At 63.2% G+C, this 25,260-nt stretch overlaps 2 protein-coding genes across 2 annotated transcripts in view; one reads left to right on the top strand and one right to left on the bottom strand.

Moving 5' to 3' along the window:
• The window catches only part of TNNT2 (troponin T2, cardiac type), a 323,809-nt gene that overhangs the window by 139,012 nt on the left and 159,537 nt on the right, over positions 1-25,260 (bottom strand). The gene's annotated exons all lie outside the window — the stretch shown is intronic.
• NAV1 (neuron navigator 1) overlaps positions 1-25,260 on the top strand; it is a 136,411-nt gene that overhangs the window by 45,797 nt on the left and 65,354 nt on the right. Inside the window, exon 4 of the mRNA XM_090263256.1 lies at positions 1,974-2,759. Within this exon, the coding sequence (XP_090119382.1) occupies positions 1,974-2,759 (786 nt within the window). The remainder of the gene's footprint in view (positions 1-1,973; positions 2,760-25,260) is intronic.

The raw sequence follows: 25,260 nt of genomic DNA, 5'->3' as shown, positions 1-25,260 counted from the left end.
GACCACCACGTGACCGTGACAAGACCCTTTAAAGAGGGACAGGGGGTCCTGCTGTGCCCAGGCATCTCCCTCCCGTCACGTCTGCACTCAGTACACACACACTTGTGTGTGTCTCACCTGTGATGCACGCATTGACGTGTGGGACGCTGCTTTTCCCTGGGGACAGGTCTTCCTCGTCTGTTGAGTGTTCCTGTCACACAGTGGCATCTCGAGGGCAGAACCTGTATCTCCGAGGCCCAGCCCGGGGCCCATGCTTCTTACCCGACTTGGCTCTGCTGGCGAGCTCTGGGCGCCGGTCCTGCAGGGTCCTGCAGCTGTGGGTCCTAAGGTCTCCGCCCGGCCCTGGGGCTAAGGAGGCAGTCTGTGACCCCACTGGGAACCGGGGTCATGCCGGGGCCAGATCTAGTGCCCAGTGGCCGGGCTTCCACATCCATTTAAGCAGCCCAGGTGCAGGAGCCACCCAGTGCAAGGGGCTGAGACGCCGTTCCGCGGGTGGGCAGCCCCAGGGCTAGTAGGGAGACAGGGGGGCCCGTGTGAGGACCGGCACTAGGAGAGGGGTGGGCACAGACACACGGCCTCCTCAGATGCTGGCGAAGGGGGCAGAGCCAGAGAGGCGCAGCTTGGGGGTGGTGGGCAGACAGTTTGATGACCAGGGCATGCTGGCAGAGGGCCCTTGGGGTCTTACCATCGGGGCTCCCCCCCCCCAGAGGAGGCGTGGCCTTCAGAGTCACCCCTTGAGTGTCTGCAGCCCCTTTCCTGTCTAAGAACCTCTGCTCAGGCCACTTGGCCCTGACGTGGGAGGCCGTGGAAGGGTGGGCAGTGTCCCCTCACTGAGGCACAGCCCTGGGCAAACTGCTGTCCCCACCTCTTCTCTCTCCCCTGGCCCAGGGGCACCTCCCTTTCACTCTGGCAGGCAAGGAGCCTGTGCTGGGCTTCATTCTGCTTCCCTGGGTTGGACCCTGCACGTCACGGTTCCAGTCCTTCCACGGGGGTAGCTGGTATGACAACCAGGGGCGCGGTGACTTTGACAAGGTCACACAGTCAGTTGGAATGGGCACCCGATCTCTGATCCTTCAATGCCCTGAACCCCCTCCCCAGTCAACCCTAGGCCCTGCCTCTCCCAGCCACCTAGTGCTCCGAGGCTGAACAAGGTGAGACCAGGGTCTCCCGGGGGGAAACCAGCTTCAGGGGGCGGGAACCAGCGACCTGGGTAGTACTTCCCCGCCCCTTCCCAGCAGCCGTCCCCGGGCCCTAGGGCCCACCCTGGCTTCTGTCCAGAGCTGCTGGCTCAGTCCTTTACCTGCACCCCGCATCTCAGCAGATCCTCCCCACCCCCCTCCAGGCTTGGCGGGAGCCCACCATGTCTGCGCCCAGAGCGAGGAGAAAAACCTGCGGCATCCCTAATCTCTGCCCCCCCAACTACGGGTACCCCAATTCATCCGCCCCTGCATTTCTGCTGCAGATACCACCCCCTCTAAGCCAGAAATAGACTCGGCCCTCTCCCCACCCCCTCCCTGCGCACACTCCTCCCCTCCCTGATGCGCCGCCTCCCCTCCCTCCTTCCTGCCTCGGAGTCGGAGCCGCTGCCGCAGCCCCTGCTCCAGCCGGTGGGCGGCCGGCGGAGAGAGGAGCGAGCGCTGCCGCTGTGCGCCCCAGAACCCCGGGGCGGGGGGCCAGACGGACCGGGCTTTGGGGCGTCCAACCCTCCTTGGGTTGATTTTTACATTTTAATTTGTATTTCCCCGCCCGCCCCTTTTCCTCCACCCCCCGCCCCTTCGCTGCACGTTTCCTCGCTCTTTCCTTTCCCCGGCTTCCTTCCTTGCGTGTCTTCTCCTGCGCCCGCTGCTCGGCTCGCCTCCCTCCCTCCGCCCTCCGCCCTCCCCCTTCCTCTCCCTTCTTCCTCGGTTTCTTCCGTCCTTTCTCTCCCCTCCCCCGCCTCCTCCTCCCTGCGCTCCCCCGCCCCGTGCCTGCAGACGCGCGGATCGTCCATGCGCTCCTCGCGGGCAGAATGCTGGGCAGCAGCGTCAAGAGCGCGCAGCCTGAGGTGGAGCTGAGCGGCTGTGGCGACGAGGGCGCCGACGAGCCCCGGGGTGCGGGGAGGAAGGCGGCGGCGGACGGCAGAGGCATGCTACCCAAGCGCGCCAAGGCGCCCGGCGGCGGCGGCGGCATGGCCAAGGCCAGCGCGGCTGAGCTGAAGGTCTTCAAGTCCGGCAGTGTGGATGGCCGAGTCCCCGGCGGGCCACCCGCCTCCAACCTGCGCAAGCAGAAGTCTCTCACCAACCTGTCGTTTCTCACGGACTCCGAGAAAAAGCTGCAACTCTACGAGCCCGAGTGGAGCGACGACATGGCCAAAGCGCCCAAGGGCTTGGGCAAGGCGGGGTCCAAGGGCCGCGAGGCCCCGCTCATGTCCAAGACGCTGTCCAAGTCGGAGCACTCGCTCTTCCAGGCTAAGGGAAGCCCCGCGGGCGGCGCCAAGACGCCCCTGGCTCCTCTGGCGCCCAGCCTGGGAAAGCCCAGCCGGATCCCGCGCGGACCCTACGCCGAGGTCAAGCCGCTGAGCAAGGCTCCGGAGGCGGCCGTCAGCGACGATGGCAAGTCGGATGACGAGCTGCTCTCCAGCAAGGCCAAGGCGCAGAAGGGCTCCGCGCCCGTGCCCTCCGCCAAGGGCCAGGAAGAGCGCGCCTTCCTCAAGGTGGACCCCGAGCTCGTGGTGACGGTGCTGGGAGACCTGGAGCAGTTGCTCTTCAGCCAGATGCTGGGTGAGTCCGCCCCGCCCGCCGCCCCTGCTCTCCTTTCTCCTAGCCCGCTGCGAAGGGGGGTGTGGGGAAAGCGAGCGCCCCTCCACCCCACCCCACCACCGCGGCCTGCGCGGGCTCCAGATCGCTGGTCGGTTATGAGAGGGCATTGCGCCCAGATGTGCAGGGCTGGCCCACTTCCAGATGCCGTTGCTAAAGTGCACCTTCCTAAAAATGTCACCAGGAGGAATCCCTGCTCTGGCCTGCCTGCGGTGAGGCTGACAGTGGAGGTGCAGGACCTAGAGTCTGAGAAATAGAGCCTCTTGGCTGCCTCGAATCTGAAACCCCAGGGTCTACAGCGGCGGAAGTGTGGCTGATGGACACCTCCATGGATGTGCGGTCTGTGCGCCCTAAGCGCATCCAGCCTTGCTGGGAGAGCCCGGGAGAGCGGGGTCCAGAGGACACATGTGCGGGAAGCAGATGTGAGGCTGTTGGCCCCGAGCAGAGCTGAGGCCCCACTTCCTCTGTGGGTCCTCGGTGGGATCGCGAGTCGGATGTCCCGGGTGTGGGGGTTCTGGCAAGGGGACGCGTCTGGGGCCGGCCAGGGCGGGCGCGCAGGCAGCTGCGCGCATCTGGATGCGCGTCCTATCCCTCCGCCCGGCGCTGGCCCAAACCCCTACCCCGGGATTTTAGAGAGTGTGGAAAGGTCTGGGCTTTCGCCCGAGCCTCCCGGTTGCCTGGGAAGCCCGTGCCTTTCGGCTAGTGGAAGCCGAGCCACGGGAAGGGAGGAACAAAGCTTGCTCTGGCGGAGGAAGCCCGGAGAGCAACTCCATTGTTCTCCGAGCCTGGAGTCTATGCAGAAAACCCGAGCGGCCCCGGAGCTGCGCTGGCTTTCGGGGGATCCCCTGCCCGGAGAGGACAGATGGGCCGTGCAGGACGCCAGGTTCCGGGGCCTCGGGAGCCCGCACGGCCGCGCTGGGGTTGCGGGAGGACGGGGACCCGGCCTGGATCCCGGTGGGCCACCTTGGCTCCACGGACTTGTTTCGGTGGTTGGGATGTGGGTTCTGGGCGTCCGGGGACTGCGCTGCCGGGTACCCGGCTGGTGCCCGCCCCGCGGGGGCTGGGAAGGGGGTGTCCACGCACTTGTGCAGGGGCGGGGCCGGCGCGGGCAACGTCGGAGTGACCGGCGGTCCGAGTGACCGGCTCGCGGAGGAGGGGCGCGTGGGCATGGACGGAGGGAGTGACGCTCCGGAGAGGGCCGCCGCCGGCTGCCAGGGTCCCGGACTCCGGCGTGGGCCAGGGGCAAGGATTTGGGACCTCGCGGAGGAGGGGGCCGCATGTGGGCTCTGCAGGGCCGAGCGGGGACAGGGCTGTGGGTGCAGACCCGGACCGTGACCTCAGGGACGCACCAGCCTGTGCTGAGCGCTGCTCGTGGGTGAAGCCGACAACAGAGAAATAAGAAATAATTCTAGGCACGAAGGACTGCCGTGGAGAAAAGGAGAGGGGCCAGCCGTTGTGATGGAGAGGGATGGGCAAGGGAGGCAGCTCTCCGCTGGCCGCTGTCACCAGTGAATTGTAGCCAGGCCTGAGGAGGAGGCCCGGGGATTGGGAGTGGGGGCAGGGCAGAGGAGGGGAGGGCACCGGGTCTCAGGCCCGTTATAAGAGAGCGTTGCGCCCAGATGTGCAGGGCTGGCCCTCTTCCAGCAGTGCAGAGGGCGCAGCTCTGTTTTCAAGGTCAAGGCTTTGCCTGTTTAGGATGACGTGGCTAATCTGGGCTGTCCCCAGACCCAGAGGCCTTGAACGAGGCCTCCTTAATTGCTGTTCGAGAGGCAGTAGCCACAGACACCCTGACAATGGTCCTGGGGCTGGCTGGGGGTGGGGTGGGACAGGTGGTGGTGGTTGGGTGGCTGAACTGTGGTCCCCACTCCTGCTCAGCATTGTCACCTCTCAAAGCACACTGATAGGAGAGCCTCACAGCAACCTGGGGGGTCATGGGGGAGTACCTCCTCCCAGCTCCCAGGTGGAGAAGGCAGGGCAGAAGCTTCCAGAGCCTCTGAGTCCTCTGCAGTCCTGGTGGAAGGCAGATTCCTCAGTCCAGCTCTCCTGAAGGGGCCAGATTGAGAGAGGAGCCTCACCAAGGCCACCAGCCCTGCCTAATGACCCCACAGAGGGCTAACTCTGGTAGGGTGCGAGGGCTGGGAAGTCTGGCAAACTTGCTGTCCCATCCAGCGGAGAAGACCCGAGGTGGGTGGGGTGGAGGGTGGACTGATGGATGGGGGATGGAAGAGCCCCAGAAGGAGCTCTGGGTTGCCAGAACGGGCCTCTGTGGGGAGCAGGGGGGCCTCTGGGGCTGGGATGGCTGCTGCCTTGGTGTCTCCTGATGGCGGCTAAAGACACAGGGCATTTGTTCCCCTCAGTGAAGCTCCGAGTCAGGTTACACTCCCGCCCTGGTGCCATCCCAGCCCCAGAAGCTGCCAAGACCCAATTTCCAAGGGAGGGGGATGAGCAGCTCCACGTAAGAGCCTTTCTGGAATGAAAGGGAAGAGCTGGAGCTGACTGCCCCTTCCCCGAAATCAGCTGGGGCCCAGATGGTCCCTGCAGGCACCCTGCCCCACCCCCGCCCCCACCCCCACCTGGGGAGCTGCCAGATCTCTAGGATCCCGCTGGAGAACCCAGGAGGTGGCTGAGATGGCTGCCCTAGGGCATGGGCCAGCCCCCAGCCCCAGAGGCCATTGGGCTCCTGCCGAGAGGGCACATCAGGCAGCTTGGCTCTGACCTGGGGCAGCCTGGGAGTTGAAATCCCAGGTTCCCTGCCCACAAGTCCTGAGCTCTGTGACCTCCTCCGGGACTCAGTTTCCCCATTTGTGGATGGGAGGGACCCTGCCTGGCTCTTCCTCACAGGTAGGGCTGGGGGAGGGGTGCAGAGTAAGTGGTCAGACCTTGGAACTGCCCCAGCCCAGGCCACCGTCCCTGCCTACCCGGCCCAGGCCACCGTCCCTGCCTCCCCGGCCCAAAGCACACCTGTCAACTCCCTGAACATTCCCCCTCTAACCTCCTCCAGGGAAAGGGACAAAGTGAGCCAGTGAGGCAGCCCCAGCTCTGGGTGCAAAAGACCCTGGGATGCTGGAGGTCTGGTGCCACTTCCTCTCCAAGGTGTCAAGACCCAGGAGAGGGGTTGCCATGGCAACAGGGAGGCCAGCAGAGGAGTCAGGAAGTGCTCCACTTCTAAGCCAGTTGGTTGGTGTGGGTTTGGGGGACGTGTGTGAGGGTGGGGTTTGCACTGCAGAGTTTGTCCTGGGTGCTCTGAGGAGGGGAGGGAACATATGGTTTTGAAAACAGTTTTCTTTCTGTTCCCTGTCTTGGGGTGGGGGGCCCAGGAGGTAGAGAGGTCACTGATGAGGAGAGAGGCAGGTGAGGCGGGCAGGTTCCCCCAGCACCCTCGTGTGGATACTCCACACACGTGGACTGCCTGGTGCCTCCCCTGAGTCCCTGAGGTGCAGCAGGAGAGTGGGGTTCACTGCTGCCCCACCCCAGGCAGAGCTGGAGGACCTTTGTAGAAGCCAGGCTGAAGGGGGTGGTGGCCGTGGTGTGTGCAGGGGAACTGCCTCAGGCCCTTCAGGCTGTGAAGTGTTGAGGGGAGCCCTTATCTTCTCCGCTTGCTCAGAAAGTTTGCTTCCTCTCTCCTGCCCTACAGGGGCTGGCCCGGTCCTGCTCCTGCCTTCAGGCAGAGCCTCCTTTGCACCCCTGAGCGCAGCAGTTCCCCAGAGGAGGTTTGGGCACAGGCCCTCTGTGCAGGCACACGGTGCCCGAGGGCCCGGAGTGCTGCTGCCTCCCTGCAGCATGACCCAGCCCAGGGAGAGCCCCATTGCAGTGGGGCCTGAGTGGGGAACAGGGACAAGGCGCCTGAAATCCCAGGCTGTCTTCTGACGCGTTCATCTTGTCCCACATACGCCTGCCCTGTCTGTTACTGTGGGGGCCTCACTGTGACCTGTCCCCAGCCCCAGGCTGCCAGCACCGAGCACTTTCCTTTCCACTCACCTCCAGCCTCGCCCTCCTCTGCACCTGTCCCTTTGCGCACATGCCAGCCCCTCACGGCCTCTGACCCCGGGGTCACAGGTGCAGGTTGTTCCGTGGGGCGCAGGTGAGCCAGCCCTGGGCCCAGGTTGAGCGAGCCCCCAGGGCGCATTCCTGCAGCTCAGTGCCTGCCGAGGGTAGCCGAGGCTGCGTCTCCCTGCACAGCCCGGCAGGGTCCCTCCCTCCTCTGCACAGAGCATGCCGCCCCGCACCCATCCCTGGGATCTCTCGTAGCTGCACAGTGGCTGAGCCGCCCACCTACAGCTGAAATGAATCCCTCTGTGGCACCACAGGCAGGTGGGTGTTTTGTTTACACGCTCCTAGTGGCAGCAGGCTCACTACCTTATTTTCCTGGAATGCGCTCGTTATTGGAAAGCTATGGAGTCCAGGTGCTGTCTCCTGAGAGTGTCCGTCTGTGGGTACAAACCTGCTGCTCTTCACAGGCCCCTTTCCTGGGACAGCGGGCAGACCCCTGTCCATTTTCCATCCCATCTTTTCTTTTGAGATAAGATGGAAGGAGGAGCCGGACCTGTTGCCCTGCCTCCTGGGCCCGGTGTTGTTCGGCCCCCGACCTGGACCCCGGTTCTCTGCCTCATGTCTGCACCGAGCACCTGGCCCGGCCGGGCCCTCCGCCCTGTGCCTGGAAGCCGGTGTGAGCCTCCAGCAGAGGGAAGTGCACGCCACGTGTTTCTCGTTGGTGCCACCGACCTGCTCCCCAGCTCGTTGGGGCTTCTCCAGATGGAGCCTTGCGTCCCCGTGCAGGGAGGGCCTGGTCAGTGCTTGAGGCCAGCAGCCCACACCCACACCTGCCCCTTACTGTCGCTCCTGTCACGGAGAGGAAACCAGGGCCCCCCGGTGCGTTCTGCCTGTCCCCGGGACACAGGCCCCTGCAGGGTCTGGCGTGCAGATGGGACGAGGCCCCAGGCGCTGGTTCTGTCCCCAGCTGGAGGCAGAGGCAGGATGAGATGCACTGGCGTGGCCGCTGCAGGGAGCCCAGCGTGGGCACAGCGGGTGGCTCAGGGTGTCTTGTCTTCCACCCGCACCTCTGCCTCCAGCAGGGCAAGGAGGAGGGGGAGCGCCCGGGGGGCGCCCCCAGGTTCAGAAGCCCGCCCTGGTGCCGGGTGGGGGTGGGAGTACACAGCTCCGTCCGCCCGTGGCTCCAGGTTTGGCCCAGGAGCCTCGGCTCTCGCTGCTAACACTGTGCTCGTCCACGCGCGTTTGATACACGGCTCTTCTCCAGCCCGGCTCCAGCCAAACCTCAGCCAGGCGTCCAGGGCCCGCCGGGCCGGAGCCGCCAGCTCTATTTTAGATGCTGCAATGATACATTTGGTGGCCACAGGGCAGGCAGCCTGTCCACAGAGTTCAGTGGGTTGTCCGAGCGGCAGCTCTGGTGCTGGTGAGGAGGCGCGGGGGCCATAGCAGGGGCAGCTCCCTGTGATGGGCACAGCTGCACTGTTCCCGGGGCCCCGGGGGGGCCTGAAGGGGGTCCAGCGTGGCGTTGCCCTCGGGTGTGGTCTGGTCTGGGAAGCTGGATCCTGTCGTGAATTCCAGGCGTTTCCGGGGAGAGCCAGCCTGCACCTGTGCCAGGCTGGGCAGGAAGATGGCAACTGTGGAGAGAAAGACTCGGCACGTGCGTGGGGAGGCGTTACGCTAATGGGGTGTGTGGCCCACAGATGTGAACCCCAAGAGCTGAGTGAGGCTGGGAGTCGGGGTCTGAGACAGAGCATGTGTGCCATGGAGCCATGCATGTAATTGCGGGTACACTCTTTGGTTCCCCGTAAATACACACACTAAAGTTGTGTGCATGTGTGTGCATGTGGACGGGTGCACGTGTGTGCACATGTGCACAATAACTAGATGAGTTCTAAAGAGTCTGCAGTGTGACAGCGGTGGGACAGCGTCCCCTCAGCAGGGCCCCAGGCAGAGCGCAGGGGTCCGGCCTCCCTGGCTCCTCTCCCAGAAAGCACCACACACACACTGGTTTCTGCTCCCACTCACAGCCCCCTTTGCCCTGGTGGCCGCAGCCCCAGGAGGCCCTGGTCTCACGCGGCCGAGTCCCTAAGCTGCCACGGGCCAAGGACTCCAGTGTCTCCAGGCTCACGAGCCACCTCTTCGGAGCCCTGGGACCCGATGCTCCCAGAGAACACGAGACTCCAGTAGTGATGCGGGGCCCGTGTTGGTGCCTTGGTATGTGAGAGGCGTTGCTCTTGTTCCTTATGGGTCATGAGTCACTGTTCCCAGTAACCCTCCCACCCGGTGCCTGGAAGTAAGGAAGCCGAGGCCCTGAACCACGGGAGCAGGCGAGCAGCTGAGCCGGGCTTTGAACTTGCCCAGTGACCCTGCATCCGGAGCCTCCAGACCCTTCCTCCCAGGGGCTGAGCTCGGTTCCAGTGTCCAGCAGTCCCCTTCTGACAGGATGGACGGCAGCCGGGCAGCTCTGTGCTCCGTCCAGGAGAGGCAGCATGCAGTGCGTGCCGTGACAAAGTGAGGGGGGCGCTGGGGACAGGCAGTCTCCTGGCACTGGAACCCATGGGAGAGTGCACGTGTGTGCGGGGCAAGCGAGGGACAGGAGTGATGGGGGCTTGCAAGGAAGGTTGGGGTTCTGGCAGCAGAGGTGGGGGAAGGGAGGGGCTTGATGGGGATGCTGTCTGGCTGGAGGAGGGACTGGAGAGGCAGGCCGGTCATGACAGGCCCAAGTGGACTGGATGGGACTGATTGTAGGCTCTGGACAGAAGCCTCAGCAGAGGGGCTCACTCCCAAAGGGCCCCCAAGAGGATCCTGTGCCCACTGGTCCCCACAGAGGTTGGTGACGATGAGATGGGCCCGCCTAGGGCTGACAGGGCTCGCGTGGGAGGCACAGGGAGAGGATGCCTCTGTGTTGGAGGCCGTCCCTGGTGAGCAGTGCCCTGCCCAGGGGTCGGGCTGCCCACGGCCGGCCCGGTGTGGGAACAGACAGGAGGGTTTCCGTCACATGGAATTTAGAGATGGGCACCAGGGGTGTGGCCCTGTGTCAGCTCCCGGCTGCCTTGTTCCCGAAGGAGCTGGAAGTTGGGGAGCTGTTTGAAAGACTCACAGGTGAAAAGGAGGAGGCATCGCATCCCCCTGCTTTGCTGGATGGAGGGGGCTGAGCAGGGACCACAACCTGGGAGCCCTTGGAGCCGGGGGCCCCGGGAGTGAGGGTTTCGGAGGCTCACCCAAAACTCAAGTCTTTCGCCTCCTCCAGTCTTGGGGTGCTGTAGCTGCTGCGGCCACCCTGCCCTGGGCATTGCTGAGGGGTTCCACTGCTCAGGAGCTCAGCTGCTTTGCCAGAGAGGACTGTCCCCAGGGGAGGTGCCCTCGAGTTCAGGGGTTGCCACAGGGTGTAGGCGCTGCCCGAGTGTCCTGGCGTTTCCATGGAGACTCAGTGACCCCCAGGGCCTGGGGGTTGTAACAAGGTGTCCAGGGCGCACTGCAGTGGTCACTGCAGGGCCTTCCTGCTGTCCTGTCCTGGTTGCAGTGCAGGTGAGGTGGCAGGGCCGGTCGGGGTGCGTGGGGATGGGCAGCAGTGCCACCGTGGCGGCTGGCAGCACCGCACGGGTGGCTTTCCTCAGCCAGAGGCAGGGTTCCGTCCCCATGCCGCCCGACATGTGGCCAGCTGGGTGAGTTCACAGCGCAGCAGGCTGCGTGGAGAAGCGGTCCCTGGGGATACCAGGACAAGGCCTCCCCTCTTGGCGCTTCAGCCTCGGGGCCCCAGGGGCCTGGTTGCAGGGCCAGGCCCCCCAAGACCCAAATCAAGGCTTATCCTTCACGGGCAGGTCAGAACCTCACCTGGGGACCTGGGCGCCACATGCCCTCACAGACTCAGTCCCTGGAGCCCAGCAGCAGTAATGACTAATGAGTATTGAGCTCCCTGTTTGCCAGCTGAGCTAACCCCACAGTGAGGTATTATGCAGGGGTCTATGCAAACCGTTCACTGCCCTGCAGGCTGCTGAGCTGGAGGAGCCCCCAGGGGCCTGTCCTGCAGATGTTAACCCTCTGGGGGCTGGATCGTGGCCTCCCAGAGTAAGGGCCCGAGTGGCCGTGTGGTGGGGGGCTGTTCAGCCAGCACGGCCCCCCTGGCTGGTGCCTTCCGTTGGTGGTCAGGGCAGGATCACCAGCCTTCCCGGGAGGGGAGGGGGCTTGCTCCATCCAGCGTCTGCATCTGCTCAGTGTCTTCCTCTGTCTGTTCCATGTGCTCCTCACATCTGGTTCATCTCCTTCATACTACAGACCGGCGCTTGTGCCCCGGTCCACGTGGTGAAACGTGGAAGCCCGCCCACAGTTCCGGCCCCTTTGCCCATGAGACCAGCCAGTCTCCCAGTGGGGCGGGGGGACCCTGACACCCCACCAGGACAGAAGACGAGCACTTGCCCCAGGAGCTGGCTTTGTCAGAACTTTGTAAGCTACAGTGTCGGGGCCTCAGGTTGGTCAGATCCCTTGGGAGGGTCAGGGCAGAGGCACTGTGAATGCGCAGGCTGACCTGGAACGGGGGTGGAGGAGGTTGCTGTCCCCCGCCCCTTCTGTTCCGGTTTCTGGCGCGTTCCAATCCGTAGCTCAGGCGCGGTCCTGCCCGGATCCGGGTGAAACGGTCAGCGTCCTCATTTCCGGGCAGGCATGGGGGCTCAGGTCCGATCCAAGCTTGACCCTGGGTCTGTCCGTCCCCCATCCACCCAGGGCCACTGTTCCAGGTCCTTCCGTTGGCTGGCAGCCTCCCTGGTGTCTTGGAAAGGCCCTCCCGGGGCTGAGGCATGAAATCCTCCCCGCTGGCCTCTTGTCACACAGCTGGGAGGACATCTGGGGAGGAACAGGGCCAAGACACTTGGCTGCCGCCCTATCTCAGGGGGGAACAGGTGCACAGGCGGGAGGATGCTGACCTCTGTTTCCCACAAGCTGACGGGGGCCTGGGCCAGGGTGCCTGGGCAGGGAAGCCCGGGGGCCGCACTTAAGGGTGGGGTGTCCAGTGGGGGGTGGGAAGGAATTTGCCACAGAAGACCCGGCCACGGGGCGGAGTCCGGCCACGTTCCCACAATCTGCCTAGAGACTGGGTTTCCTGCTGAAACGGTCTCTGTCACAATCTCCACTTCCCCAGCCTCTCAGTTCAAGCTGTCGGCAGCAGCGCTGGCTGTCTTGAGTCACCCCCTAATCTCTTTGGGTCCTGGCAGGAAGGACACAGACTTCAGGGGTCAAACGTATAGGGGAGGGGCCAGACAGGCCTGTGCTCACCAGCTGCGAGGCCTGGCCTCTCCGAGTCTCCATCCCCTCACCTCCTAAACAGTCAGGCCATGGCTACCTGCCCAGGTGCCGGGAGCCACTGTGTGTAATGCAGGGAGGACAGTGTTTGGCACAGGACAGCACCCAGGAAATGGCAGCTCTCTGTCCACCCCTGCTGTGTGGGGCTGTCGAGGAAGAGATGTGGGCCCTGCCCTCCGGGGGCCCCCGTCTGATATGGGACACGTAGCTCTCAGCCTCTGTGCCACCAGTTTACCCGCCTCCACTGTCCCCTGAAGTCGGCCCATCATCTCCTTCTGGTGTCCTTGGGCCCTGGCTCAGTCATGCTGCCTCTGCCAGGCAACTTGTTCGGGGGTCCTTCTCTGTGTCCCCAGGATCCTCGTTCCCTCCCGAACCTGCCCAGATGACGGGCGCAGACATTAGACGTATCAGTGTGCACACATCTGCTCTGAACCTGCATTCGATCCAAGGCACCCACCCCTTCCGCCCCATCGCCCCTCCAGACCTCCCTCCCCAAGGGCACCCCCATCACTTTGCCAGCTCAGGAAGCTGTCCCCCGGGCTCCTCCTCATCCCTCAGGTCTGGGTGACAGGCTCTGCTCCTCGCCTGTTTGGGGGCCAGCTCCGCAGCGTTTGCTTGGGTACAGCCAGTTCTCGGTGCGCCCAGCACCAGCCGCTCCTGAGTATGTGTCGTGTTCAGCTGCTAGTGCAGAAATCCTGTGCAGGGGGCTCTCCAAGGCAGGGCGGTGCCCACCCTCCACCCCCATCCACGGGGCGGGGGGAAGCCATTAGGCACCAAATGACCTCAGAAAGGTGTCTCTGTCTCTGGAGGATGGGGCCACAGGGGGGCAGGTAGAGGGCGCCCTCCTGGGGACAGCCAGGCGGATGGATGAGGAGCGGCGGCCTGAGGCTCTGTTTCTGCGGCTGGACTCGCTGTTGGAGGACCTTCCCTCAGAGGCCAGAGGGCCTCGCCTCTCCGCCGCCCAGCCTGACACCGACCTGCTGCAGTTTGGGAGCCCACCGCCCGGGGGGGCAGATGCGCACATCTGTCCGTGCTTGCGTTGGTGTAAACGTTGAGAAGAAGCCATCCCATCAGCCTCGCCGTCAGATTCGGGGACGGGGGTTTTACTTTCTGGCTTCTCAGCACTTTTGACTCTCGTGTCTGTTTGGAGCCCCTAAAGTCACGTGAGGATGCGGAGGCACTCAGTGCCTGGGCAGGTGACGCTGAGTCCCTGTAGGTGGGTCGGAGGCCACTGGGAGCAGGCCCAGGAGGGGGCAGGGGGCTTCAGAACCCCCTCTCCTCCCCCGCGGACCCTCCGTTCCCAGCCCACGGCCCTTCGGTCTGCCCGTGGGGGAGGCCAGCGCCCCTCCCCCACTCCTCCTGCCTCCCTCTTGCTTCTCGTATGTTCGGGGACTACAAACTGACACTACCGTCAGCCTGAGCCAGACAAAATTGGAAGGCAGTCTGTCCCCACACCCGCCCTCGTCTTCCCTCCTCCTTCCAGAAAAACGCGTTGTACATCATCTCCAGCAGCTCCGTGTGTAGGAAGCGCGAGTCTGGGAGCAGGACAGATGGGGTGGGGGGTGGTGAGCGACTGTCCTTTGTACCCACTGGGGGGGGGTCGGGAGAAAGTGAGCAGGAAGGACTGGGGTTCGGCTTGGGCGCTGGCGCTGGGGACAAATGAGGCCTCGCTGTCAGTGCCCATCCCCCGGGGGGTGGCCCCTGGGTCCTTGTTGCTGGAGGGTGTCGCCCACCTCATTGGCCATAAAGAATCCGCAAGACAGCCTAGGCCCTGGGAACCCACAGCCCAGCAGACGCCTGAGCCGGGGGTGCCCGCCGACCGACGGGCGGGTGCCGGGCCTGAGTGCGGGCCTCTGCCCACTGGCCGGTGGGCAGCAGGGCCCTTCCGAGGGGAAGAGAAACCCTGACACTGGCCTTTAGGAAGAAACAGTGCTGCTCATTTAAACGTAACCAAACACTTAGCCAGAGTGCGTGTAACCGAACACTCCCCGGTCCTTAGTGAACTCATTGTCTCAGGCTCCACGAGGAAGCGGCCCAAGTCTTGACACTTCACTTCAGAGCGCCGTCAGAATGTGCCCCCAGACTCGGGGCGCTGCTTCTGCGCTGTGAGGCCGCCGTTGGTCTGTGGCACGTGGGCAGGGGGCGGCCCCGGCTGGGGGACCATGGGGAGCAGCGGCCTCCCACACATGCAGATTGCGGTTCTGCCGTCTGCCCCCGGGGTAGTAGCTGGCGGGAGATGCCACGCGGCGGGGGGTGGGGGGGGCGGTGAGGTTCAACTATGCGCAGCCGCTGTCCACGGGCTGGATCTCCAGGCCCCCAACCATGATTCTCCCAACCAGCCCTCCTCCCCCTCACAACTAGGGGTGTCCAGCTCACGGCCGTGGGCCACGCCCAGCCCCCCCACTTCTTCCGCTGTGCCCGGTGCAGAAATTCAGCGCCTGTGGACAAGCCAGGGTCCACAGGCTGCAGACAGCGGGGGGCGCCAGTCCTGCCCGGGGCCTGGACAGCCCTGTGGCGCAGGAGCTGCAGGAGCGCCGCGCCAGCCGAGTCTGTAAATACCCGGGGTGTCCGGGAGTGGAGGTGCTGGACCCTGAGGGCGGTGGGGAGGGCTGCGCAGGGCCGGCAGAAGCAGCGGGAGAAGGTGCGCCGTGCGGACGTGGCCGGCAGTGCCTTGGAGCGGGGCCTGAGCAGGAGAACAAGCCCGGGCCCCGGTCCCCAGCCTCCCGCCGTGCTCGGCACCCGCCGCAGCCCGGGCCTCCCTCCTCCTTCACTCCGTTTCCTGTGAGCCTTGCTCAACAGATACAGTTCAAGGACCCTCCTCCTTAGCTGTGGACACAGAGCCCAGTGAAGTCGCCATGGTAACTCTCGGGCTGATAGGGACTTCAGTTGCTATGGAAACTTGTCTAAAACCAAAAAGTATTTTGGGGGAGGGGTTTCGGCAGAGAAAGGATGGTGGGGACCATCTGTGGCCTGCGTCACACTTCCTGGGATTCTGTGTTTCCTGCTCAGGTCTTTGGAGGGGTGGGGGACTTCTCTGGGACCTGCCCCGGGCTCCTCACAGCACCAGGGCCTCAGAGCCGGACACTTCTCCCCTTTCCCTGGGGACCGCCTGACAGCATCTCTCGGGCCCGACCTGCTTCCTGACAACCAGGAAAGCAGCCACGCTGGCATCCCTCAGCGGCCTCTCTCCCGAGTCCCTGCCTCGGCCACCCAGGCTGCCTCCCTCCGACAGGGCCCTTCCTGTCCAAGGCTGGGACCAGCCTGCCGCAGCTTCCTGGCTACCACCCAGGGTGGGGAGAGACTCGTCCCCCCTTCTCGGGGATATGGGGAAGCCCCTGTGCGCTGTGACCCGGGCTCCCTGAGGCCTCAGGAGGGCAGTTCTGCTTGACCTGCACCCAGTTCCTTTTCCTCCAGGTGGGACAGTGACCGGAGGGGCCTGGTTCTGCCCCAGGTCATTGCTCATGTTACATAACTCTTGTGACACCCCCCCCCCCCGCCCCCTACACACACACACTCCGAGGCGGCTGGGCTTGGAGTTCCCCTTGGGGCTTTGACCCCCATAACTGTCTTGTGAAGCTGGGTGCCCGGAGAGGCCTCGAGGGGAGGAAGGGTCAGCACCTCATTGCTCATGTTCAAAGTGTGTTCCCTGGTCACCACGGGGCCTCCCCACTCCGCCCCACGGGGATGTATTCCTGCCCCTCTGCAGAGCTGGGTCCTCGCCTGGGTCCTGGGGCCTCCTCCAAGCCAGACCAGCTGGTGCAGAGTGGCAGGAGGCCATGTGAGGTACCCAGGGAGGTCACAGGGCCAAGCTCGGGAGACCTTGGTGTGTGGTCGCTGGTGCCCGCCTCCTGAAAGCCACATACTGAAGCCAGGCCAAGCTCGGGTGACCCAGGGATGCTCTTGGCCTGCCTCTCGCTCCTCTCCACCCAGGCCTGCGGCCGGCGTCCCAGGCCCAGCACAGGCCCAGCTCTGACCCCTCCTCGGGCTGCGCCCTCCAGGGGAAGGAGGGCAGGCAGGTGCACGTTCTGGGACCTGTGGGGACACAGAAATGCAAGGGAATGGCCTCACCTGTGCGGTCAAGGCCAGGGTCCCCGTGGCCTCCCGTTGCTCTACCCCAGCCTGGCCACCCCGCCAGAAAGTGAGCCCAGTGTCGGGGCCTCCAGCCCAGACCCTTTCTGGCCCTGGCGCACCTTTTCCTGTTCTTCTCCAGCCAAACATTTTTATAGCAAAATAACTAGGTAATTAATAATCCTGTCGGGGCCGTGTTCCGGGCTCTGCACTTTCTGAGCTGGAATCTGCATGGAGTAGATTCGTCGGTCAGCCTCCGATCGGGCCTTCACAGCAATTCAGCTCTCATGCTGAGCCCCGCTCTCTGGGGTGGGGGAGCTTTCATGCCAGCACGGCCAGGTCCTGTCCCGACCCCCAGGCTGTGGGGGACAGGACGGCTGCAGTGGGAACTGGCAGGGACAGCTCTGCCATGGTCCCTGCAGGCCGCCTCGGCACCCAGGGCCACAGGGGCCGAAGCCAGTGGCTGGCCTGTTCTGCCACCGTCACGGAACTTTGCTAAGACTGGGGGAGCCCATGCCCCAGGCCCCCTCCTCTGCACCACTCCGTCCTCCCCCATGATGGGGTGGCACCCTGGGCGACTCACTCTGGGACTCGCAGCCTCTTTGTTCCTTGATCTGGAGAGCCCGGCCCCTCTCTGCTTCTCGAACGCGGTCTCTCTTCTTCCCCTACGACCTGCTCGCTAGTAGCCTGCCGTCCTGGCTGGTTCCGCTTCCTCCCTGACCAGTGTTGCTGAAGTTCGGGGTTCTGCGACCTGGTGGCCTGCTCAGAAGGGGGCCAGGGACAGCGCAGTACAGGGAGAGACAGAGCTTAGGGTCTCTCGGAGAGGTGTCCTGCCACCAACTGGCTCACTGCTCTTACCTCCCATGAGCAGGCAGGACAGTGTTTACGTGACGGGTCCAGGTCCCACCTCCGTGAGACCGCTGCAGCGATCTGGGCATGCACAAGCCAGGCCAGGTATCCGTGCTCCCTGTGCACGCATCCCGTGTACTAACTCTGCATCGCAGGCCGACGGAATTGGAATTACTTTTGTCCCCCTCCCACAAACAAGGAAACTGAGGCAGAGAGGTTGAGTAGCGCGTGTGATGGCACCGGCTGGTGAGTGGTGGGAAGGGCGTGTGAACAGGTGTCCGGTTCCTGGCCACTCCACACGGGGTCCTTCCGGAGCCGTGCCAGATGGTGGTTGGGACGTGTATGGGTTCTGCCTCGTGACCCAGGTCGTGTTCTGCGGAAGGGACGGGAGACTTGTCTTTTCCCCCCTGTTTATTTAGTGAACCTTTAGTGTAAAGCAGTATCTTAAGCTCTGAGCGATGACCCAGTACTACGTGTTTTATTCTGTTGTGGAAATTTTAATGATTTTGTTGTGCCCTTTGTTTGGTCGGGGTTTGCAGGTGCTGCTTAGGTTGGGTCTCTGGGGCTGGAGGAGGGAGGAGAGGGTGGGAGGGCCTCACACTGATGCTGGGTCTGCCTCACGCCGTGGGGTCCCTGTACCCCATTCTCCCACCTGTTCCCCTTCTCTGCTGCCCCCGACACCTGACCCACCCCTAGTACAGCCACTGTGGGCCTTGTTGCTTCTGCCATGAATATCACAGCCTCTTCCTCTCGCTCATCCCTCGCATGGCCCTGCGGTGCCTTCTTCGTGTGCAGCTGAGACTGTCCCACCCCAGCTCACCGTGACGTCCTGATGCCTTGTCCCGAAGTTCAAGACCCCCACAGTGGCGCTTCCCACACCCCTAGCTTCCCCCACTCCTCCTTCTTGCCCAAACCATCTGCCAGCTTCTCCCCACGGAGTTCTTGCTAATTGACATTAACTTAAAAATAAAAGACCCTGTGGTCCCATAAATCTAGGAAGCCCTGGGCTAAGAAAGGTTGAGCAGTGTTCTGTGCTGCAGGATTTCTCCGCATCTTTATCTGCTCTCGGGCTTTGGGACCCCCCAGGATACGGTTTCTCTGGAGTGTGTGTCCACAGAGTGCCACGCAGGGCCTGCGGTCCATGGAACCGTGTGGGCAAGCCGGGATCCTTGCTCTTCCCAGGGCCTGCCCCCGATTTTCTGGCCTCTGTATCTTGGGTTAAGCCACATCGTCCACCTGAAAACACCTGCTTCCTCTGTTGTCACCTATGAAATTCTGACCCATCCTGTAAAAATGTTTTTTGTGACTGTCCCCCTGCCGCCAACCATGACCCTCTCCTGGGTCTTTTGAATCTTCCCAGCGGCACTTCTCACCACAGTTGAAATGATTCACTTTGCATTTTGTCTCTTGTTGGGCAGCGGTTCCCCCACCACCACCACACACACTGGGCGACTGAGCGCCTTGGGGGCAGGGGCTGCTCCTCCACTTTATTCTCTTCGGTTCTTCTTCCAGATCCAGGCGGGTGAATGTACGTTCACAGCTGTGAGGCTGCAAGACACGGAGTTTGTTTGTATTATGACTTATTAACTATTATTTTCCATACGAACAATGGTACACCTGCTTTTGCCCCACTCTGTGTAGCACCCCGGCTGTGCCTCGCAGTCGTCTGGGCAGCTTTTTCAATCACCGTAACATTTTTGGGGTAGGAGTGGACTTCCCGTGACGATTCAGGGCTGTGACAGAGAGTTGCCCGTGGCTTGGGCCCCGCCCCGCGCTCTGCTGATACGTTTGTAGCGGTTAGAGGCAGTGCGGATACACTGTTGCCAACTGGAGCTCCAGCCTTATCTGCAGGTTCTTAGTTTTCCCCTGGTGCCCCTTTTCTGCTCCCGGGTCCCGTCCGGGAGACCCTGTTATCGTCCAATCTCAGGATCCCATCCTCTGGGACGGTTTCTCAGACTTCCCTGTTACTGATGCCTTGGGACAGTTTCGAAGAGCCCTCGTTAGGTATTTTGTAGAATGTCCTTCAGTGTGGCTTTCTCTGGTGTCTTTCTCGTGCTGGGACAGGGCCCCCCGGGGCTGGGGGGAGGAAGAGCACAGAGGTCCAGGGTCATTCTCGTGCCCCCACGGGAAGGGTGCACGCACCACCCCCGCGGCTCGCCATTGTGGGTGTTAACCTCGATTGTCTGGCTAAAATCGTGGGGGTCCCGTTCCCACTGCAAAGTCACTGTCATCTCCTCTTTTCCCAGTGGGCTCTTCAGCAGGAAGCCACGTTCTGGGAGCAGAGTCATTGACATAAATTCTCTGTTTGGGAGATTTGTGTGTCTCCCTGCACCCTGATACTTCCTGGGGTGAGGCCAGACTGTGTGGGGTCCGTGCCTGCTGGCGGCAGCATCCTTGGTGACAGCGCTGCCTGTGCCCCTGGGCTTCCTTTCCCTCCGTGACAGCCAAGGCTCGCACATGTCTGAACAGTACACGGAGCTGGAAATGACTCCCGATCGTTTTACAGATGGGAGCAGGGCCAGGAGGGAGCTGGTTAGATGTGGAGCCTGGCCTGCTGTGCCCGCCCCGTGCCCATCCATCCACCTGTCTGGGTGCCCTGGGCCGGAATCGCAATGCCACCTGACAGACACTACGTGGAAGCCCCCTGCCACGTGTGCCCGAAGCCACTGGGAACAGGATGAAATGCCCCAAACTCTCGGCCCACTTTCCTCAGACCATCCCCGGAAAGAGTGAGGGCCTGGGACTCCACTGCAGGTGGGCAGCTCCCTGCTCTCTTCCACACCCCCCTGAGGCTCTGAGTCAGAGGAGAGGGTGCCCTGTCCTCGGGGGAAGGGCTGCCACTCCTAAGCAGAAACCCGGCTCCTGTCTAGCACCCCTCCCCCACCCCGTATCTTCTCCTCCTCAACCCCCACCCACCCTCCTCCCGGCCCTGCACCTGCAGCCAAATGGAGCCTCACCGCCCCTTGTCCAGCTCAGCCACCCCAAGTCCCCGTTCAGCCCCTCACTGCCCCACTCAAGGTGTCTGCAGAGCTGTCCGACGAAGCTCTAGAACCAGAAGCTTTCAAATGCCCGCGATTTGTGAACCCGTTTGCCCGTCCCGGGTGCAAGCCCTGGCTTCCCTCCGTGCACCTCGTACTTCGGGCCCAGTGTGGCCGCAGAGCCTCCTAACCCATAGCTTCCTGTCATTACAAGATGCATTCACTGAGCTAGCATCCGCTCCCTTCCCGCCCCCCACCCACTTCCTTCTTCCAGTGGCTCCTGGGGGCAGGCTTTTCTCGGCTACTTATCTGCCACCTTTCTCCTGAGGAGCCCTTAAACGGGCTTCCAGCTGGGCGGACTGTCCTTTCCTTCCTGGAGAAGAGCTGCTTCTGCCAGTGTCCAGCCAGCCCAGTGTCTGGTCTGCCCTCCCCGCCCACCCCCCACCAGGAAGCTTCAAGGGCTGGAGGAGGCGGCTTTGTCACTCAATTCCAAAGCTCCTTCCTGGAGTGCAAGGTGTCCTGCGATTATGCACAGTGACCCATTAACAAGGCTTGCAGCTCCTGGCTTCCTCTGGTGCCTCTCCTTTCCTGCCTTTGGAAGTCGCTCTGAGCAAGCAGCCTTCAGGGGGGTCTCCCAGGCCAGCACGTACCGATGGAGGATGGGGAGGAGGTGGCCGGCAGGTTAGCTGTGGGCCCGGGAACCTGTCCTGCAGGAGGGCGACATGCATGCACGTGGCTGTGGCCTCCCACTCCTGGGGAAAGTGGCGTGTTTGGAAGAACCTGCTGCATGAAAGCAAGGGGACAGTTAAGGGAAGTTTTAAGAGTAGATATTAGAAGTAGGACGTTAGAAAGGATAATATTTCCCTGAATGAAGGGCTCCCACAGGGACCCGGCGACCAGATCAGAGTTGACGCTTGGCCGCTGTGGTATTGACATCCAGCTCACCGTTCGAACCCCGGATTCCTTTCTGTGCTCTGCGCACACGGGGGAGAGGCTCAGATATCACACTCACCCCCCCGATAGGAAATAATTATTCAGGGGATTCTGAGAGCCAACATAATTAGTCCAGTTAATCTCTAGCGATGAATTATTCCGTCCCATAATTGTCCTTGGAAGCAAAGGGTTCATTAGCGTCCCTGGCTGACTGCAGGGGTCCCTGTCCTGCCTCTCTTCCCCTCCCTGACATGATAGAGCGATAGAACGAGGTTGGCTCTCACTTTGATAAAGTCTGTCCCCATGAACAAGGAGCTGGCGGGGGCGGGGGGGAGCAGAGCCTGGGGTTGGGGCTGCCACTCATGCCACCGGCTCACTCATGACCTCGAGTGTAGGACCTCACTTCATCCAGGGAAACTTGGGGAGAACTGAGAGTGAGTTTGTGACCAGCTAGCAGGTTAATGGGGGTCTCCGTGGGAGGCCCCGCAGCAGCCCCAGCACCAAAGGAGGCACGCCCAGCGTTACTACCAGCGCTTGGAGTCTCAGCAGCACGTGCCACCTGCTTCTGCGCCCTGGGCATGGTCCCGGGCCTGACAGCAGACTTGGGCAGCCCCCCAGGGTCACGCCCAGCCCCGTATCCACGCTGTCCTGGGCTGGCCTCCCCGCGCTGGGCCAACCCCGTTCCTCCTCGGCCAGGGAGTGGCTCTGGGGCCGTGCCGCCTCTCCTGTCCTCGTTCCCTCTCACACACGTAGCAAGCCTGCATGCTGCGCACCTGAGATGTCAGCGGACATTGCTGTTCATCTGGGGGTCTGTCTCACTTATGAGCCCCCCGGTGTGGCTTTGAGGGTCCTTTCAGAGGAAGGATCACTGGGGCGGGGTGACAGCAGCTCTGGCTTACACGTCTGGAATGTCAGTGTGACTGTCATTTTCTCGATGTGTGTGAAGAGTTGTACGTCCAGTACAATGTGTGTGTCCTCCTGCCCTGGGAAACCACTGGCTCCCCGGTGACAGGAGTTCGTCAGGGCCGAGAACACGCAGGAGAATCCTTAGAGCGCGTTCCTGACCTGCACACAACGTGTTTATGGTGTCGGGGGGCTGTTCCCGCTGACGTGTGCCTGATGAGGGGGAGCCGAAGCCAGGATGTCGGGAGGCAGGCATAGGCCGCGTGTGACTGGGAGTCGGGTGTCTGCAGGCATGCCGTGAGGAGTGGCCATCTCCAAGTCCGTCTGCCCGCAGGACCTGGCGGAGCCCTGGGTTAGGCAGCTGCAGAGATCGAATTCAGGAAAACAGGGTCCCTGCCTCTGGACCGGGCAGACACAAAGAATCCGGAGAAGCTGGCAGAGGGAGCAGTGGCCAGTGTTTGGGACCATGGGCTGGGGAACGGGTGGGAGGGATAGCAGTGCAGGAGGGGCTGCCGTCAAGTGGCAGTGGGGTGCAAGGTTGCCTCCATGGCCATCTGTGAGCCTGGGTCAGGCACGACAGGTGGGGTGGGAGTGGGGGGAGAGGTGTGACCTGACTACAGGCCCAGGGGATGCGTATGCGTCACCTGCTTTCACTGAGGACCCGCGCCAGGCACCGGGCATCGAGGGTGGGTGGCATATGGTCCTCACCCTGGAAAGAGGCGGAGGTGACAGGGAGATGCAGAGGCCCCATGGATGTCTGTCCCAGGCGCCAGAGGGGACTCCGGGACTAGTGAGCTGCACCTGAGGGGGGGGAGGGCTGTGGTATTGTCTGGGGACAGGTGGCTTACTGTGGCTCACACCTTGCCTGGCACCTGCTGCGTGCTACCCAGTGCTGCTGGGGAGCAGGTGGGGCTCCGTGAGAAGTGTTGTGTCTAATGGGGGAGGCGAGGCAGCTGGGGCCGGGGGTCGTCACAGCACAGCTGGGGTGTGCTCAGGCACCAAGCGTCCGTAGCTTGAAGAAAGCTTCCTGGAGGAGGGGTGATGGGCTGGAGGCCTGAGCGCAAGTTGCCCCGGGGGGGAGCAGAGGTGGGGGTGGCGGCAGCGGTGACCAGCCGGCGGGGGCGGAAGGAAGAGGTGGGGAAGTTATGGAAGATGAAGCTAAACATTCACCGCAGGGGCCTTGGACACCAGGCCCAGGACACGTGTGTTTTCTGAGGGACCCTGGAGTCTTAGGCCGTCGGGACCCATGGTGGCCGGGTAGCGTGTCCGCAGGCTCCTTGGGCTTAGGGATGGGGCAAGGGCCTGTCTGAAGCTCCCTGAGCCACGGCCCCACCTCCAGCCAGGGCTTCGATCTCCCGTGCAAAACTCTCTCCATGTGTGTCCCCTTGGCTTCCCAGTGGGGGAAGGGACAGGCACAGACATTCACTCACGTCTGCTCACTGGTCCCCAGGAGCATCCTCAGTGCTGTTCCCATGGCAACCGACAGTCAGTGCCGGGAGCAGGAGAAGGGCAGGCCTGAGTCGTCACTGAGGGCGCGGGGAGCAGGTCACTGTCACACAGAGATGGCCAGGACTCCTGAGGGCTGAGCACACCCTCTGTCCATTGAAGGAGAAAGAAGTGACGAACTGACTGGGGGCAGGGCGCTGGCCTCCATCTCTTCTCCCAGCCCTCCTCTGAGCCCGGCGTCCCCTCTGCATCCTCCATCTCATTAGAGATAAATGACCCAGGGGGACCGGGCAGGGGTCACCAGCTGCTAGGGCCTCTTGCCCAAGATGGGCTGAGGATCATTTGCTGGGAGAATATGGTCGCAGCAACTGCAGGGAGCGTCCAGGGACGGTGGCCTTGGCGGGTGACTGTCAGCATATCCTTAAGAATAGGTCCATCCTCTTGACCAATATTAGAAGTGAATCAGGAGACCCACAAATCGCGAGGAGACCATGTTCTGGCTCTGTGTTCCTTGAGGCTGCCTTGTCCCTGGAGATCCGTGACGGGCACCGTGCAGCGTCCCCAGAGTGGTGCCCTGGGGGCCCGCAACGGGGTTGCAGTTGAGATGCTGGGCCCCAGCCCCAGCCCCAGCCCCGCTGCCCCGGCGCCCAGGCCCAGAGCAGGCTGCATCTCCATCTCTGCGGCTGCAGGAGCGCTCACAGCCCCTGGTACACAGGAGGCGTTTAATAAATGTCCGCTTGCCTCCTTGCTTCCAGGGGTCAAGGGACAGATGAGATAATTTCTGCCCAAGGGGTCTATGGATTTGGCAGTGCCAGGTGGTCAGACCCTCAGCTCTGCGTCTCCTGTCCCTTCTCCCTGAGCCTACCCCCAGGAAGCCCCTCCGGGCTCAGCCTCCTGCTCCAGCCTGGAAGGCCTGCGAGCACCCATCACCGCCCAGGGGCACCCCGGCAGCACCCTTCTCTCCTGGCCTCCTGCCCAGACCCTCACTGCTTGTGCTCACATCCCCAGCCCCTGCCTCCACCCTGAGGTCTCCCCCAAGGCTGGCCTCCCCCCAGCCCCCCTTCCCAAGCCCCATGTGTGCTCCCGGGTCCGAGCTGGACCTCATGCAGCACCCAGAGAGGGGCCTTTCCCTGTCCCCCAGCAGAAAGAAGCCCCGTGGGGCTCTTCTCAGAACCCTGGTGCCGGCAGTGGGGGGCGTGGATGTGGGCCGGGGGCTGAGCACGCCGTCACTGGACATGGATGGCTTCGTGGCGCGGCAGACCTGGGGCTCTCTCCTGGGAAGGTTTTTCCGTGGGAACCTGGCTGCGTCCAAGTGGTGACTAATCCTGAGCTGCCTGGCGGCTGAAGCTCAGGGCTGGGGCCTCCGTGGGCTGTCCTCAGGCTGGTCGGCATGGCCGGGGCTCCCTCCTCTCCTCTTCCTGGCCCTCTGACCCTCCTGGGGCCTCACTCTGATAGGGTCTCCAGAGAGACCCCAGCCCTCGCCCCCTTCCACCGGTGGCCTGTGGCTGGAGCGCAGGCTGCTGCTCACGGCCTGTCTCTCCTCATACCCTGCCCCCGCTCTCAGCAGCATGGGGGTGGGGTTACTTCTGTCTCAGAAGGAGAAACTGAGACCCAGGAAGGCTGGACAGCTTCCAACCCGTTGCTCAAACTGCCCTCCAGGGGAGTGGGGACCCCTGACTCCTCTGGGGGGGCCAGCTGTGGGACAGGACAGGATCAGGACAGGGTCAGGGGGTGGGAGCCCCGCCCCCACCTGTGCTGTGCAGGAAGGAGAAAGGGAGGGCAGGAGGAGGGGCGTGGGACGGAAGCTCTGCTCTGGCTGCGGCTGGTTCCCAGGCTCCTGCCTTGGACTTGGACTTGGACTTGGATGGGGACGAGGAGAGTCTTAGGGATCTGATTAAGCAGCAGAGCGCAGCCGTGGGTCTTGGCAGGCAGGCCCCACAACCTGCCTGCCAGACGCTCTAGGAAGGTTCTTCCAAGGCCAGAGATGTGCAGCTTCCAGAGAGGGG

Source organism: Furipterus horrens, unplaced genomic scaffold, assembly GCF_987537825.1.
Source record: "Furipterus horrens unplaced genomic scaffold, mFurHor1.1.pri manual_scaffold_15, whole genome shotgun sequence".
Classification (NCBI taxonomy): Eukaryota; Metazoa; Chordata; class Mammalia; order Chiroptera; family Furipteridae; genus Furipterus; species Furipterus horrens.
This window is presented reverse-complemented; position numbering and strand designations above follow the sequence as displayed.